This window comes from Apis mellifera, linkage group LG15 (assembly GCF_003254395.2).
Source record: "Apis mellifera strain DH4 linkage group LG15, Amel_HAv3.1, whole genome shotgun sequence".
NCBI classification, from domain to species: Eukaryota; Metazoa; Arthropoda; class Insecta; order Hymenoptera; family Apidae; genus Apis; species Apis mellifera.
The window spans coordinates 2202511-2221586 of NC_037652.1; the positions used below are offsets into that span (position 1 = coordinate 2202511).

Here is a 19076-nt window from a genome sequence, read left to right on the forward strand (position 1 = left end):
ATTATTTTTTTTTTATTATCTTTTGTTCGAATTGTACAATCGCAATTCATCTTTTATTTAAGCAATATCTAATCTTAACCTCATACAATAAATATTTAAAAATTATTTTGACTTGCAAAATTAAATTCTATGATAATAAAATAATAAAATAATAAAATATTTTTAAAAAATTAACAAATTATTAAATTGTATAAAAAAATTACATAAATGTTTCACAAATTTATTGTATCTCTTGCAAAAACTTAAATTATTATAAATGTATAATATATAAATTTATAATAAAAGCAATTCATTTTTCACACTGAACTTAAATTTTAAAACTAAGGAAATGCTTTACAAAATTTTTAAAACACAAATATTTTATAACTAATTCCCAAATTCACAAATTTAATTTTCAAAATTAGATAAATTTAGAATGCTTACAAATTTTCAAATTATTTTAATAAAATATCAAAAATAATTCTTCAAATTAATTCTCATTATTGTCATAATCTTATACATAATTTCTAAAAAACTATATAAATTTTTTTCTCTTATTTTCTCAAAATAATACAATTTTTTTTTTAAATATTTTCAAAAAAATAAACTGTTCTTTCAATCAATCCTCATCGATAATTCCTTTAAAATCATTCGCTATTTCATTGAAAATCAGGCATTTGAAATAGGGTTAAAAAAAGGCTTAACCGCTCCTCGATTATTTTTCCTTCTGATTTTATTCAAACCGGTCGGATTAAAGTTGTGATCGAACGTATCGCGAAAGAATACGAAATACGATCGAGTTTCGTCGTGGAAGACGTCGATAACCCAGATCGGATCGGATTTGTGGTTATTTCGACATGCAGAAAACGCGAGAACTTCCCTTTTTTAAAAATAGTGAAAACGCGGATTTTCGTTTCAAATTTAAACGAATTTCAAGCGAAATTGTCTCGTCTTTCTAACGATATTCGTTTCGTAATAGAATTAAATTAGGTTAAAATGTAAATTAATAAAAAATTTGAAATAAAAGACGATTAATAATCATTTGGAAATGTTTGATTTCTAAATTGTTTAAATAGAGTTTGCTTGAAATGGTTTTTCTTTTTTATTTACTTGTATATAATAGAAATAGGTTTTAATTAATTATTAAAATTTCTTATGTGATAAATAATATACGTGATTAAATATAAAAAATATGTGGAATTATTATATGAATGAATAATCAAAGAACGATATGTTCTCGTTCATATAATAATAATATATGAACAATTATAATAATAATATATGAACTCATAATAATAAAAGTAATACATCGAAACGATGTAAATCGAGCTATATTTGTATTTTCTTTTTATTCGAATTCAAAATAATTTCTGTGCAATTTATTTATTTATTTAGAATATTTTCTAATTTCATGGTATTTCAATTTTCTTTAAAAATGATTTAAATGTTCTGTTGGAAATCATTTGGAAAGAAAAATTTTGAAAAACTTCCTGAAATAAAGATTATCAATATCGAATTTTAATTATTATATAAATATGTTTCTAATGTTATATAAATATAAATATTTCTATTTTTCAAGATAAATATTTTTTCTTAAATATGTGTATATAAATATTTATAATCAAATCGATAAAAAATTCAATTTGATCGAATTATTCCACCATTCATTTGCAAATTACAGAAATATCAATGGATATCGTGTGCATGTATTCTATATTGCCATTGGGATTAATATTTTGCAAATACTTTAAAAGCACCCAGGGCAAAATATTCATGCATAATTGTAAAATCGATTCTAAAAATTTATCAGCCAGAATAATTCAATCCTCTTTTAATTTTCCAATCGTTTAACTTTAAAAAAAATTTTATAAAAATATTCATATAAATAAAGCACGATTCATTTATTCGAAGGATTATTTTAAAAATTTTCTCGTGAAAAAGAGAATTTTCCCTAAAAATTATGAAAAATAAATATTTATTTGAAAAAATAGACGATTCTAAATAGTTAATGGTAAAAAAAAAAGAAAATTTAAAATAATATTTTTGGATATTTTTTTTTATCTTTTATAAATTCAGAAAATATTGATATATTTGTATTTAATTAAGTTTTGATTGTATAGTTTGAATTTTTTGAATATTGAAAAGATTAATTAATAATAATAAAGATTATTATTCTTGTCAATTTTTTTTTTAATAAAATATATATCATGTTTCTAAAAAGATGGTTTTCCAAAAAATCAATTTATTGCAAATGGATACAAATAATAGATAAAAATGGATAAAAGAATTGTGTGATTCATAAAAGAAACAATTAAAAATCTTTGATAAACAACAGTTTGTCGATTCGTTATCGTTATCACTTGGCCTATCTTGCTACCGTGTGATCTTCATGTATTTGTTATCGAATTCATTCTGATTCATTCTGATCTTTCTTTCAAAATTTCTATACTTTGTAATAGATATTTTTTGTTTTTATTTTTCATTGTATCATTTCTTCAGTATCTTTTAATATTTTAATAAAGTTCTTTTAAAAATAAATAAAACCACTATATTTATATTTATAATTATTATTATATTTATATATATTACTATATTTATATTTATGTTATTAATATAAAAAGCTACAAAATTTTAATGTTATAAGTAATTATTGTAATTATTAATAATTATATATACAATTATATATAATTATTAATAAAACTATATTAAATATTAATAAGATATAAAATTTGCAAAATGTATTAATATAAAAAAAAATAAATATTTAAATATATATCTAAATTAATATATAACTTAATATAAACTATAAAACTTAGTGAAAATAACATTAATTAAGAAAGCTTGAAAAATATTTATTATGCATGAACAAATATTTCTTTTGCATCAAAAAATTAATAAAATATTATATAATAATAATATCTGTAATTATTAATTAAAAACTATATTAATTAAAAATTAATTATATAAAACATTAGTAGATAAAAAATGAAAAAATAAACGTATAGCTATATAAAATATTAATTAAAATGATATGTATATATTATTATATGAATATGTAATAATATGCATTAAAAAAACTTTAATAAACTTCAATAAACTTTAATTAAAACGCAATATTGTTATTATTATAAATACTCGTGATGTTTAAATGAAACAAATTGAATCGTAAAAACCTTGTATGCGTAGTATGTTAGTCGAGGACAATTGATTCGAGATAGTCTGATCACACACTGGGGTAATACTACTGAAAACTTTTCCAGTGATTTTAAATTGAATTAAATGAACCTGACCGCGAGTCAGAGGCGCGCAATTTTGATTGGAATTAAATTTCACGGTTATAATTGGACTCCTTTTAATTCTATCAATATGTGTTTTGTTAAAATTTTAATGGCTTGTTAATATTACTATATTGATTATTTTCTCATTTTACTAATTATTCATACGTATCTCATTTTGATTGCTTAGAATTTTAATAATAATATTTTAATTAATGAATTTTATTTATTTTTTGGTTTTTTATTGGAGATTAACATTTTGATGAATTTTTATTATGTAAATTAATTTATGGTTATTTGTATAGAAAGATGTTATTACAATATGTCAATTGCATGTAAAAAACACGTGTATCAATAACACAACTACGTCTTACGTTTTATTACAACGTTATAATAACAGACGATAGGTGTGTTTAACGAGGTGTGCAACTGTTGATATATCTTATTTGAATCGTGATTAATTGAGCCGTGCCTTTTAATTCATTATATGTTCTATTGATGGTAGAAAGAAAAATCGAATACTATTACGTTATTACTACACGTGATTACTCAAAGTCTTAGAAGAGCTTCTATTTAAGTAGAATAATATTTAATATTTTAATTTCATATCAATTATTACATAATTAAAATTATTTTTTATAAACATTAGTATTTTTATAGATATAAATATAAAATAATTTATTTCTTATTTTTTTTTATTATATACTCTTATTGAAGTTTAAAGTTAGTTTAAAAAAAATCTATAATATTATTATTAAAATATAATATTAATAATATATGTATGACTGACAGAATTTTAGAATAATTTTTATTTTAAATAAATTACTATTAAATAATTATTTTATGAATGAAATAATATTTAATATTTTTTTTTTTTGTAAATAGTAATATTGTATATATTTTTGAAAATATTTATTGATATATCATTATTTAAAGTGTCAATTATTTTTTGAGAAAATTGTTTCTTTTAAATATATACATATATACATATGAGTCATATTTTAATTTTATGTCTTTTATATAATACTTGATCATAATTTTTTAATTAAAAATTTAAAGATAAAATATTTTAATTAATAATTTTAAAAAGATAAAGAAATTTATCAAAAATCTTCCAGATATCAAGTATTATCAATATTACGTACTTTAAAATATTTCAAAAAAAATATTCATATTTATAATTAAATATTCTAAAAAAAATTCTTTTTCCAAGAAATTTTTCAAAAACATAAATTTTTTTAAAGTAATTTTCTCATAAATTACAAATAATTCTCAAAATTTTAAAAAGTAAAATTTAAAAAATTCCAAATTCAATCATATAAATATCCTCGAAATGCAACCATATATTAAATTATCAATATATTGAAATTAATAGTGATAAAAGTAAAAAAATCTAAGTAAAATAGCAAAATCGAGAAAGAGGAAATCATTGAATTTTGAGATCATTGGTCGTCTATAATCGTTAAGATTAATTGGTATTTAATTTGTTTGATCAAGTTCCTAATTGATCGGCACCTTGAACCTTTAACTCTTATCTTTCTTTCGTATTTTCAAATGAAAAAAAAAAAAAAAAGAAAAATTATAAATCGTCGTTGATATCGAGGCAATGCACCGACCAGATAAAACCTACGATAGTTGGAAAGTAAACATTGTCGAACTACGTGCGTTTTACACTCGAAACATATTAAAGAAATATTTCTATGATAGGATATAATTACGTGATTCAGAAACTTGCAGCGCAATTCATTTTCATTTCTATGAATTAAAATAGAGAGTGCTTATTTCACACGTTGTGAATATTGAGGATTGAGGAATTTCTTGAATGAAAATTAAAAAATACTAATCCATATTAATATTTATGTTTCATTAATTCATTTTTACTTTTCAAGAAATTTTTTAATTCAAAATATAAAAAAATTTATAATCTGAACTTCAAGTTAAAATAATATTTTATAATTTATAGTAATTAGGTTAAATTAAGTTTTATTCTAGTTGCTTATTATATCAATTATTTGCTAGAATATAAATACATTAATAATTTTAAATTGTTAATTTCCAATTATTACCAATTTTTAATTTTTATCTAATAATTATTAAATATCCATCAATTTTTACTTACTAATATTCCAGTTTCCATCTATGAATTTCTAAATATTAATTTTCAATTTCCACATTCTATTTATTAATTTTACATTTTTATTTACCAATAATTAAATAATATCTATCAAATTTGACTCACGAATTATCAATATTCAACTTCTGTATTAATTTTCAACTTTTGCTTATTTTAATTATCAATATTCAATTTTCTGTTTTGAATCATTTATTATAAATTTTTTATTTCGACCAAGATTAATCAAAAAAAGAGAAGAAAAAAATTTTCAAAATATTCTATTTTGGAATTTTATACTGTCAGTTAATTTCTATTGTCCAAATATATTTCAATTAGTCGAAAGATACTATTTACTTGGAAGCCAATGAATCAAAGACTTTCGAACGACGTAAGTCTCGAAGTTTTATTTCTCGTTTGTTTGAGATTATCGACGCGTTCCTTATCACTCGCTATCAAGTTTGACCCCGACTAATGGTGTAATCACGAATCCGCTTCTTACAGCCATAGTTATCAACCAAACACCATCAGTTTTCTGTCTCTAACCGATAAAGTATTTAAATCATTATTTCTTATTCAGATGTAATATAGGAAGTTCTGATGCAAGAAACATGGAGATTAAACTATTATATATATAAAGTTTATTATTACATTCCAAAAACGTTAATTATTAAGATAACAATTATTTTTACTCTTTTTATTTATCTTTTAATAAATATAATTCAAGTTCTGATTGTTGGCTATTTTTTTTTATTGTTTTCTTTGTAATTAACAATGATTTAGTAGCAATATTTCAGATTTCGAATATCTTATATTACTATGAATTCATTATTTTTAATTCTTCTAATTATATACATAGAACAAATTGATAAATTTCATTAAGATTATTTGCTTTTTGAAATTAAATGTCAATCATATATTTTAATAAAATATTTTGATATCAAAAGTTAGAATTTTTCAAAAGATGAAGTTTATTTTGCCTAACTTTTGTGTTCATATTTATTATTATAATCAAAAATACAATATACTTATATCAAATATTTATTATTATTCTAAAATTATGATTATTGTACAATAATCTATTGATTTTCTTTTTTATTTTTTCGAAAACCACAAATCAAAATGAATTGCAATGAAATATATATGCACAACTTCTTGTTAAAATGAAAACAAAAATTAAATAAAAAAATGTTAATACAGAATAAATGTTAAAAACTTATTTGTATTTTGATTTTTAATTTTGCTCATTTTTAAATAAATTTTGATAATAAATTTAAATAAATTATTTAATTTCAACAAAAAGATTGAACTAAATACATTTTGACAATAAAACTTTTCAAAAAATTTTTTTTTAAATTGATCATTTTCAATTCTTTCTGAGTAGTTCAAATATAGATTGAAATCTTGATCTTTTATATTTCTATTCTCTTTCATATTCTTATATCTTATTTGTTCTATTGTTTTATTAATTTTATTTTAATAAATATTACTAAATAATCATTAAGTAAGAATTATATTACTAATATTACTAATAATCATTATTAAGAATTTAGTAATTTATGATTTATTATTTTAGCATAGATACTCGACATGCGAAGTTGCATCATCTTATTGATTTTAATACGTCGATGCACTCTAGTAGTTACTACATATGTACATGTATTAAAAGGATTGCGAAAATAAGTTCTACTAAAAACATGAATATTTGTATATATTATATATATTTGCTGTTGTGATATAAAAATTTACAAAATTATTATTACTTTTTAGTAATAAAATTCTATAACTATTTCTAAATCAAATATTTATTTTGTATTGTACGAAATGAAAGCAAAAAACTCTCTGTTAAATAAAAATTTGCTATTTTTAATTGATGCAACAATAACTTAAAAATTTGCTTGTATTTTTTATTGATAAAATTTTATAAATAAATTTTTTTAAATCGTGAATTTTCTATTTAAATTATCTTGAACTATATTTTTATAATGATTTAAATTATTCAATATTTTGCCCTTATCTAATTCGATTTTCATTATTGTAATAAATATACATGAATGAATCTATTAACTTATTACTATAAGACTTATTGACGTCATTTTTAAACTTGAAATGTACTTCCTCTTTATTTTTCTCTTTTTTTTTCGTTCTTTTTTTTTTTATAGATTTTTCTTGTTCATTTTTTGTTATTTCTTTATATTTTTAATTTTTATGTATATTTTTGATTTTTTCCTTTCTTTATTTTTGTTTTTTATATATTCTTTTGTACTTACCTTCTTTGTGATACTCACATTTCGAATCAATCTTCTTTTCTATTTTTCTTTCTTCATGTTATTTCATAATGGAGGCCACAAAAATTCAACATTTATACATCTAATACGATATGACATCATGTAGACATTTGAAAACAAAATTAATCATTTAAAATAGTAATTACCAAGTTTTTTTTTGCATTTTTGGTTGTTATTCTCTTTCATGTTTTTCGCTAAAAATGATTCATTATCGACTAATTAGCAAGTCGTTTATCGACTCGTGTGTCACGAAAGGTCGTGACTAATTTTGTAAAAACTGGTCCATCCTCTTTTAAACCTTCTTATCGATCGTTCAATTTGAAATGAACACCGCAAATTTGATTAATTAAGATAGATAATCATGCCTCAGATAATCGTCGAAACGATGTCTTGCCTATTGCGAAAGGATTTTTGTCGTTTAATAGTAATTAGTTGTGAAATAACTTGTTGACAATCGAACGAGATAAAAAGTGGCGTGTTTCATGCCATTTCCGATTCTTAATTAAAAATTTTGGGAATATTGATTAAATTTACACCTGATATATATTGATTAAATATTTTATTCGCGATTGATTATTTAGGATATAATTTTTGCTTCAAGAAAATATAAAAGAACAATAATTTAATCTGAAAAAACTTAAAAAAATCGTGAATATATAATATATAATATATAATATAAAAATGTTAAAAAAAACTAAAACGATAAAAATTTAAAAATATTTAAGAAACAAGTTAAAAACGAAAGCAAAAGAATTAGAATTATTTAAAAAATAAAAATAGATGCAGAAATAAAAAATATGAAAAATTAAAAAATTTTTAAAATATTAAAAAGATAATCATGTAAAATTTAAATATATTAAAACAATTAGATGTCCTTGAAAATTAAACAAAATAAAACAATTTAAGAAAAAACTTTAAAAATTGCTACAAAACCTAAAGATCCTAAAAAATTAAAAAACAATGCAATGAAATATTTAAAGAATATTAAAAAAATCTAAAAAATCCAAAAATAAGTATCTTTTTTTTAATTTAATATATATATCTCCAAACCAAATTTCAATTTAACAATCCATTTGCTAATTTATGATAATCATTATAAATTCAGGATATTAGTATCATCCTTTCCTCTTACCAAGTCATAAATTAAGAAATTAAGAAATAAATTAAGAATAAATTTCATTGAACGTCATCGATAACGATAACTCGTATAAAAATTTTTTTTTGCTTATTTTTTTTATATTTTTCTTTTTAGCTTTGATTAAATACGCATGATTATTGAACCGTATATACGGATAAAGCGTAAAATAATCGCTGAAGTTTCCCTATTTTTGCAAGCGGAAGGCAATCATCGTTTTACAAAATTGTGACATCCGTTCGAAACTTTCTCATATAAAATAAATTTTGCTTTTGATCGTTGCTGTTCAATTGTGTTTGTTCTGTTCATATTTTATATAATAATTTTTTTGATTGTTTTTTCATGCGTTTGACAATGTTTCTTTTATTTTTCATTTATGGAAACGAATTATTTTGATGTAAATAAACTATTTGACAAATGTGCAGAATAATTTGTTGTATTGAATAACCAATTCAAATAGGAAATTTGTGGGAATTGGAAGTAAATATTGGAATATTGGAATGGTTATTTAAAGAAAATATTTTAATATTACAATGAAATATTGTATATTATATACTTTATTTAATATTAAATTTGTTATTCAAATGAAAAATTTAAAAAAGTTAATAGGAAATCTGAGAAATGCTTAAGAAACAATTTTACTTAAGAACAAATTTAAAAATTCTAGAAAAAATTAAAAATGTTAAAGAAATTGAAAAGAAATTGAAAATTAAAAAATTTTAAAAATCTGAAATCTGGTTTAAGAAATTAAAAAAGCTAAAAAATATCTAGAAGATTTAAAAAGATTAAAAAAAGAATTTTACAAAATATATTAAAAATTTAAAAAATTTATCTCTCTTTCTTGTTTCCTCTTTAAAAAATCAAATTTCTTTCACATATATGTGTATATATATATAATTTCTAATGTATCATAATATATATATATATCATATATATCACAATATATCTAATATTATGATATATATCATAATATATCTAATATTATGATATATATCACAATATATCTAATATTATGATATAATATATATCTAATATATATATATTATGATTATGATACATTAGAAATTTAGAATATTTAAGATTAGAAACTACAAAGCACGAAATAACTAAGAAAAATTTACAAACAAATCTGAAATACCGAAACATTTAAAAATAGCTTCAGAAAGATTAATCAAATATAAAAATTCGTCGATACCAAATTTTTTATCTATATAAAATCATCTAATTCGAGAATCGTCGCGTAGAAAATTTATCGCGGGTCGTTTCTAGGTTAAGAGAAATCGCGCGCAATCCGGTTAGAATTTAACTCTTCGTCGTCATGCAAAGACAATGATTTATTATCGTTCTTGAGATTACATTGAACCACAGCTAATATGACTATATTTGTCTCTTTAATTTGATTAGAAATCTCAAACAACATTATGATAATTAGGCGTCTATATATATTTTTTAATTAGAACTTTTTTAAGCAGAAATGATTTTGAAATATTTCTATATTTATACATTTTATTATAAAATTTATATTGAAAATATTTATATTATATTTAATTATATTTATATTTCTTTGAAATATAATAGGTACATAAAAAAATAATATTAAAATATATTATATTTTAATGCTAGATTATATAATTATTATTTTAAAATGAATATTTATATATTATAAAAAAATAATATATCATATTTTAAACAATATTTTAATTTTAACATTATTACAATATAATATATTGAAATCATACTATTATACAACATAAAATATAAAAAATACTATTTTGAATATGTAAGCAATAAAAAATAAAAAAGATAAAATAGAATATAATCATTTTCGATATTTATTGCATTTTAATGGAAAATAAATATTTTATTTATCAAATCTGACTATAAACAATAAATAATATTTGTCTATCATTTAAACATTGAATGAAGTAGTATCTTCAAGTAGTATTTCCTTATGAAGATATTTCAGTTTTTTAGTATTTGTTTTAATTTATCTCATATTTTTCAACATTGATTTTATTATTATTGCATTGAAAAATACACAGATCAAAATTTCTTCGATAAGCGATGTATATATATTGATGGAATTCTGGAAATTGATTATTGAAATTTTTAAAATAAATATAATGTATTTTCTTTCATGATGATAATTTTATTAAACATCGTAAGTTATTAGTTAAAATATTTCTGTTATAGATTATTATGTTAGCATGAAAATCATTTTGTATTATTTAAAATTTGATCTGTCACTGTATTCTTTATTGTGTGTATCTTTATACTAATGCAAAAAGTTTTCAATTAAACACAATAATTATATACTATATAATAAACTGCATTTGTTTTAATTGATTGACTATGGTCAATAGAATTTTATATTTATAAATTATTCAAAGATTATTATAATCTTAAATTGTGCTAGGAATTGCATTTTAGTTTCGATTCGATTTTTATCTTTGATGTACAGAATTAATTTCCCAAATCTCATATTTCATAAAATTCTGTGTATTGATTTCAAATTTGGTCTGATGCTTTTTTCTATTGCTAAAAATATTTATATTTAGATAATTATAATTTTAGATATTTCATCCTGTATATGATTATATATATGATTTATCTTATGATTGTTATAAAATTCTTTTCTGAAAATTTTCGAGTGTAAACAGTGAAAAAAATTTAGAAAAAATTTGAAAATAAAGATATTGATCTTTTTTTAATTTTGTTAAAATCCAAGCCTCATGATTTTAATTGATTTTAAATTTTATTACATTTTATTAAAATTTAAAATTTCATATTTCTAAAATTTAAAATAAGATTTTTTCGAAAATTTCTTAAAATTTAAATCTCTAAATTTCTTCAAAGTTTACTAAAATTTTTAAGATTTAAAATTTCCCCAAATATTTATGAAAATTCATATCTAAAAACTTTTTGAACAAAGAAATTTTCGTTCTAAAAAAATTTAATTTATATTTACACTTATTTATACTTAATTTATATTTAAAAATATGTATGTGCATCATGAGAAAATTTGAAAATATTCGATTTAACACAGCAAGATTCTCTTCTAACGAGATTCTTTCCGATCTTTTTGATAAACAAGTTTTCCGTTAAGAGTTTTCGAAACTTTTTCACGGCGATAAACTTGCTTTTCAATCGATGAGGAAATTTGTCAAGTGGAAATGATGCAATTGTTTGCGTACAGGCGACGCAGGTAACAGCGCAACGAATAAGGCTTCCGGTACTTGGGGCACACTGAAATCGATATTGCGATGGTTAACTGCGTATGCGAAATGTTCGCACGAAATGCACTCTGGAACCGGGTCGAAAATTACTGACACGAAACGGTCGATCTGTGTCGATGTTAGATAAATACGTCAGAAGGAAGAAGTTCTATGATTTAATTTGTACCGGATAATCTGATGTTTTGACGTATAAAAATTATTTTTCACGCATGTGTGTAGATAATAATGTATTGATATTATGAATTATATAAAAATAACGAATGATTAATTAATTTTGAAAAAATTTGAGCTATTATTTATTTGAATCGTTATTTGAATTATCCGTGATATTTGAGTTTTTATTCCAATTATTCCAGTTTTCGTTCAAATTATTCGATTTGCTAAACTTGTTATTATTAGTTATATGAAGTATTCGAACTTTGATATTTTAATTATTTGATATTAATAATTATTATTCTCATAGGAATTTCATAGGAAATTTGTATTAATTTTTATAGTTTTTTGAAAATGTAAAGTGCTCATGGAAACGAAATGGTTATTATATATGGGTATCTTAGGTTTTTTTAAAAGGAACTTTTAGCTATAGAAGTTTTTACCGTTCAAAAATTCATCAAACGTCGAGGCTCTTTCAGGGTTATTTCATGTGTGAGAAAGTTAAACTGAAACGTGAGAACTAGACTTTCACCTTAGTATCTTCTTTTTACAATTATTTTTATTTATTGTAGGAATGTTTAAAATATTTAAATTGTAGCTTTTTCTTGACAAGATAATTACTCTTTTTCAAATTAAACTACTGAATAATAATATTAAAATTTAAAATTCAAAACAATTCTTTCTTCAAATTTTAAATTTTTGAAATATTTGAAACTTCAATATGATATTCGTTTAATTTAAATACATATAAATTCAAATTTCAAGATTTTAACTTGATTTTAAAATCGAGTTGTCTTTATTGAATTTCACAAAAATTCAGGAAACTCCAAATTTTTCCAAAATTTTTTAAAATTTAATTAAATTAAAAAATTCTCTGTCATAGAAATTTTATATTAATGAAATTTTCAAAAAAATTTAAAATTTTTATCGTATATAAATATTACAAAAGTTGAAACGTTTTTTAATACCCATAAAATCTAGAATATTTATTGAAGTGCGTCATTTCATAGATATCCATAATGTGTTATTTAGAAAACAATATGCCACGCGACCAATCTCTGCGCGCCGTATCCCGCGCATCGAAAAGCAATCGTGGCTATACGGCGCCTAAGTATCATTATTTTTTTCTATCGCTCAAAGCGATAACGTGTCGCCAATGATAACAGTCATCTTAGTCTAACCTCGGTCGAATAAATGCCGGGACTTTGCGCCCGAGTAGCGCACAATCCACGCAATCGTTTCACAAATTCACGCTTCTTACACGCTCCTCTATCTAATTTTGCCACTTTGTCTACGTCATTCCAGACGAATATAACCTCATTCACCATGAACTGGAGTTTTAAAACTGGAATCCTAATATAAACCAATCTTCGATAACCTGAAATTGATTCATCAATCACATCCTCAAATTTTATTGAAGTTAGCCATGCCATGAATAAATGATTTAATTTGTGTATTAACTGAAGCAATTGAAATTGAACTGGAATGGTTTTTAATAGAACTGGAATAATATTGATTATTACTGGAAATAAGGATCTAAGAACCTAATGAATTTGGAAGAAGATTCAGTGAAAATTCTGTGAGTTTTTAAGTTGAAAAATCTATAAGTATCAAGTTCATGTGGTATTTTTCATTACAATGAAAAATGTGATTAATAAGAATTTTGTCAAATGATGTTTTGTTGTATGGGTGAATTAAACACAGTGAATTTAAGTTTAATTGTCAATTGTTAATAAAATTGTGTTTTTTTATAAATTGAATTTTTGAAAAATTGTTAAAATAACAGTGTTGTTTGACTAGAACTGAAGGAACTTTTACATTCAAAAGATCTTAATATAATATAATATTTAATTATATATTTTAGTATAATATGTGTTGAATAGACTTTAAGAAAAAAACTGTTTAAATTATCATTGATTAATATTGAAAGATCTTTAAAGATTCTTAGATTTAAAAACGAATGAATGAAAAATAAGATTGAATACAATAAATTTAAATCCAATTATAAATTTTGGAGTATTATTGATATTAATGTTTTTTAAATAAGGAAGGAGGAATTTTTGTATTCAAAAAATATCTTAATATAATTTAAATAGTGATTTTGTCATTGATTTGCAAAAAATAAAAACTTTTGAAGATTCTGAAAAGACTTTATTGAAGAACTTTATTAATCTGTAGATGAAAAATTTTATTTGTAAGTGCAACTGATTGAAATTGTTTATAGTCACAGATATCAGAAACTTGAAACTGCTGTTATAAGTAATTTTTTCAAAGTATTAACAAATTTTAATAAAAATATATTTTATAAATGGAGATCTAAAAGTTGAAAAATAATGATATTAAATTAAAATCTCCTTAAGCAGATCTGTTTCAAGTATAAGTGTAATTCTACAAATATAATATCTCTAATTACAAACAATGATAGAATTAAGTCATTGATAAAAATTATTTATCCAAATATATTAATATGATTTTAGAGAAAAAAATGAAAAATTCTATTAAAAATCAGAATACAATTTTTCAACATATTAATAATCAATAATTTTGTCAAAAAATATGTTATAATTAATATATTATAAAATATATAAAGACTGATTAAAAGTATCCACGTCAAAGACAGAAAATATTCAAAATCTTCATATAGACTCGTTCAGAGTATTTTTACTGGAAATTATAAAATACCGAAAGTATTAGAACGCATCGTAGTATTATTTAATTGGTTCCTCTTCATCGACAATGTTGGATCGTAATGTAGTGATGGTTCTTCGAACCAGGCATGAGAGAACCGAGAGACGATTGAGGCACAAAAAGGAGGCGAATCCACCCCCCATGGAACCACCTCCGCAACTACTGAATAATAATTATTTGTACATCGACTTAAACATGAACTTCAGTGAGAATACTAAGCAACAGACTACCAAAACAAAAAAGGTAGGCTTTGATTTTTGATATTTTTTTTCTTTATGTTTCAAAATTGTATTTTTTTTTTTTTTGGTTTCCAGAAATTAATTTTCTGAGAATTATTGAAAATAATAAGAATTGGAAAGAAAAGTTTATATTTTTAATTAAATATTATTTATTTAATGTATATTTTTTATAAAGAAATTAAGATATTCTTAATTTTTTTTAATTTTTTGATTTTTTAATAAAAAAAAAAAGAAGAAAGAAATTCAAAAAGAGGAAATCAATATTTTTTGTTCAAAATCACATTATATTTGCTAAAGAAAAAGTAACTTTAGATTTAAGATATTGTATCTTTAACTAACATGAAAAAAAAATTTTGGTATCTTTCTCATTAATTCATAATTATAATATCTCATAAATATAATATCTCTACTAATCAATCAACAGAATAAATAAAAAGATCGATAATAAATTAAAATTAAATTTTTCTTGCCTTTTATCCTGTGATGAATCTCAATAAATAATAGATTCTATTATAAATCATCATTTGTACAGAAATATAAATGATACATTCATACGTTTTACCATTGATTGAACGTCAAAGTTTATTGCAGTTTATCAATCTTCAAGCATAATTTTAATTGGTTTTACATTACATTTGTTTTATTCTTTGTTATTTACACCTTTTCTTTACATAAGCTATTATATACTTGGATCAAATTATTTATGTAAGATTAAATTATAATATTATTATAATTTTAATATTAGAATTGTTGATTTGTAAATCAAATAATTAAAAAAAAAATGATTGTAAAATTCATTTGTATTATGATTTCTTTAGCAAATTTTATTTTTTTTTATTCTTAATTTTCGTTTTATTTTAGCTTATAGAATCATCTCTTAAATTATTGATATACTTTATATATTATTTATAGCATATAAATATATTATATATGATCTACTCTTGAAACTCGTGAATTAAAAAGAAAAGAAGAATGGCTATAACAATAACTTTGATCTCATAATTAACGAGATGCATACGAAACGATGCGTGAGAATATGCGAATCATAGTTATGTTTTCCAGGGTCGAATTATTGTACTTTCTCTGAATTTACTCTGAATTTATCGTCGTGTGAGAATCTTTTTTCGATAGAATAGAATGAAAATAATTAGATTTAGAGACACAAAAACACCGGAAACAGTATAATTTATTCTGTAACCAGTATCATTTGACATTTATTTCCGGTATATCATTTCTCTTTTTTTATCTATAATTAGAGACTCTTACACATTTATTTCTGTCATTATTTCATACAATGTGAGATCAGAAACTTTTCATTTTCTTCTTTATACAAATGACAACTTAATAATTGTAAATATTATAAATGAAGAAAGTAATTATTAAATTTTTTTACATAAATTTATTCACATATTATTAATCAAAATATCATATTAATGTTATTAAAATTAAATTTAATAATTAAATAACAAATAAAATTTCTATTTTGAATTAAATTTATGAAACTATTTTTGTATCTTATAAATAATTTAAGTTTATTAACATAAATAATTTTATATATTGATTCAAAATGAAATATTCAAAAATCAAATTGATTAATTTCAGTTATATTGTTAGATTTCAATTTTATATTGTTTATATTGTTAAAAATAATTAAGTTTTTTTTTATAATTTAAAATCAGATTTGTTTTTCCACGAATTGATATTTATCAGAAATTGTAATGCCGCTTACTTTTATAAGAGTACGTATATATGAAGAAAATGGCAGGTGAAGTAGAATAACAAGACAGAACTTGTAAGACGTCTTGTCAGTCAACAGCCTCAGATATTCATGGGATTCTCCCCTTCGTTGAAGATATACGTCGCTCATAATTTGCCTTACTTGTTTTACTCAATATTTTATCCAAGCTTTCACCGCGAACAATCTTTCCTGAGCTGTTGTCGAATCGCTATTGTTAAGCAAACTGTGTAAATTTTCATAGTTATATACAGTGTGACTCCGAAAAAATGCAGTAAATATTTATTTAATTTAATATAATTAAATTGATTCAATTTTCTGCTTTTTTTCGTTTAATTAATGATATATTATAATTTAATTAATGATAATTATTATGAATATTATTATGAAAGAATATAAATTTTCATATTAGTTACATAATGAGTGCAGAAAATTTTGTTAAGTTTCAAAATTATTGATAATATATCAATAATTATTAATTATTAATAATATTATAAATATGATTATAAATAATCATTAATAATTATCAATATTATAAAAATATAATATTATAATATTAATATAAATATAAATTATAATATTATAAACTTTGGAAAATTGAATGTTTGATTTTTTTTTTTTAATGTATCTTTATAAATATTTATAATATAATATAATTTTTAAACTTATGATTGATATTGAGCATATTTTTTCTATGATATTATATCACTGTTGAATCATTTTGATCAAATTTTCTATTATATATAGAAATTATGGGTTTTACACGTTAATTATCCAATATTAATCCAATAATCCAAATTGTTTGCAATATGGAAATGAAAAAACATATTAAAAAAATTTAGTTATCCTCTAATCATATATATTTTATATTTTGTTATATATATATAAAGAATTGCAATTAATATATTGATTAAATTATCAGAAAAAGAATACTGCTGACATATCTTTACACATTTTAAACATTTTCAAATTAATAGTTCTAATAAAAAATAAATATGATAGTAAACAATATGTTATTATGTAACAAATAAATTAAACATTTATAATTTGTGTTAATGATATTTATTAACTTTTAATGATATTTGATATAATATATGATAACATATAAAGTTTATTTTTTTTTAGAAATTTTACATATTAAAAATAAATCTTGAAATTATGTAAGTTTTTGATTTTATGACAAAAATAAAAATCTTAATTTAATTTATAAATTACATTATAAATAAATAAGGAAATTTTCATGATTATTCATGATAATTTCCATAAATCACGTGTCCTTCAAATTGTTTGATCTCTCTATTGGGATTTCGCCTTTTTTCATTCTCTAGAATGTTACGTACGACGCATTCTAATGCATACGACATACTAAATAAATCCATTATATATAGATACTATTACAAGTGTTAATCCGAGTGTAATTCATGATTACACTATTCTTTATTCTAAAAATATTTTCTAGCATTTTTTTACAATTGTATAAAAATGTAATAAATTACAATTGTATGAAAAATGTAATAAATTAATATCCATAACTAGAATAAAATGGATAAATAATAAATAAAATAAAGAAAAATAAAAATCAATATTTTTGATAATAAATTTACTATTAATTTGAATTGATAAAAAAATGAGATTTTTATTATTTACTGTTAATTATATTTATATTTTCTTATGATTAAAATATTTATATTAAAAATTGTTAATAGAAATTTATAAAAATAACATAGTAGTTTCTATATATAAAATTATTTTAATAAAGAAGATTTTAAAATTAATATTTATTTCTTCTTTTTTTTTCATATACAAAATTTACAGTTCAATGACAAATTGTATAGCTATTATTTCTAATTTGTAAGAATGATAAAGTAGGTTTCGAAGAGTGCAATTTTAATTATTATAGGTTAGGATATGCCGATGCAGTGATTTCAGATACATTATAATAGTTTTCCAAGTTTTGTGAAACTTGAAAAACTGGATCAAAGATTGTTTTTAGGTCAAGGTTTTAAGGCTAATAACTCGTAGAAGTTTATTTAATGAAAAAAAAAATCAAGGAATAGTTTTATATTATAATTTTTATTTTATTCGCAATTTAAGCTCAAAATTTTTTAAATTAAACAAAGTATTACATTATAAAAATTTTAACTTAAAAGTTTAATATTATAATTTTTTTAAATTAGAAAAAGAAATATCACGTATTAAAAAATTTATCCAAATCAAATTTCAATTTAAAAATGAATA

The 19076-nt window shown here is 20.8% G+C and overlaps 1 protein-coding gene across 5 annotated transcripts in view; it reads left to right on the forward strand.

Moving 5' to 3' along the window:
• LOC726887 (ras-related protein Rab-32) overlaps window positions 1–19076 on the forward strand; it is a 49855-nt gene that overhangs the window by 5241 nt on the left and 25538 nt on the right. The window contains exons 1-2 of one of the 5 annotated variants that reach the window (XM_016916863.2): window positions 13394–13755; window positions 14951–15107. The exons of 2 other annotated variants lie outside the window; for them this stretch is intronic. In XM_016916863.2, the coding sequence (XP_016772352.2) occupies window positions 13724–13755; window positions 14951–15107 (189 nt within the window). In that variant the 5' untranslated portion in view covers window positions 13394–13723. Of the gene's footprint in view, window positions 1–13393; window positions 13756–14755; window positions 15108–19076 lie in introns of those variants that run through there. 2 more of the 5 variants (XM_016916865.2, XM_016916862.2) reach the window with 2 other exon arrangements.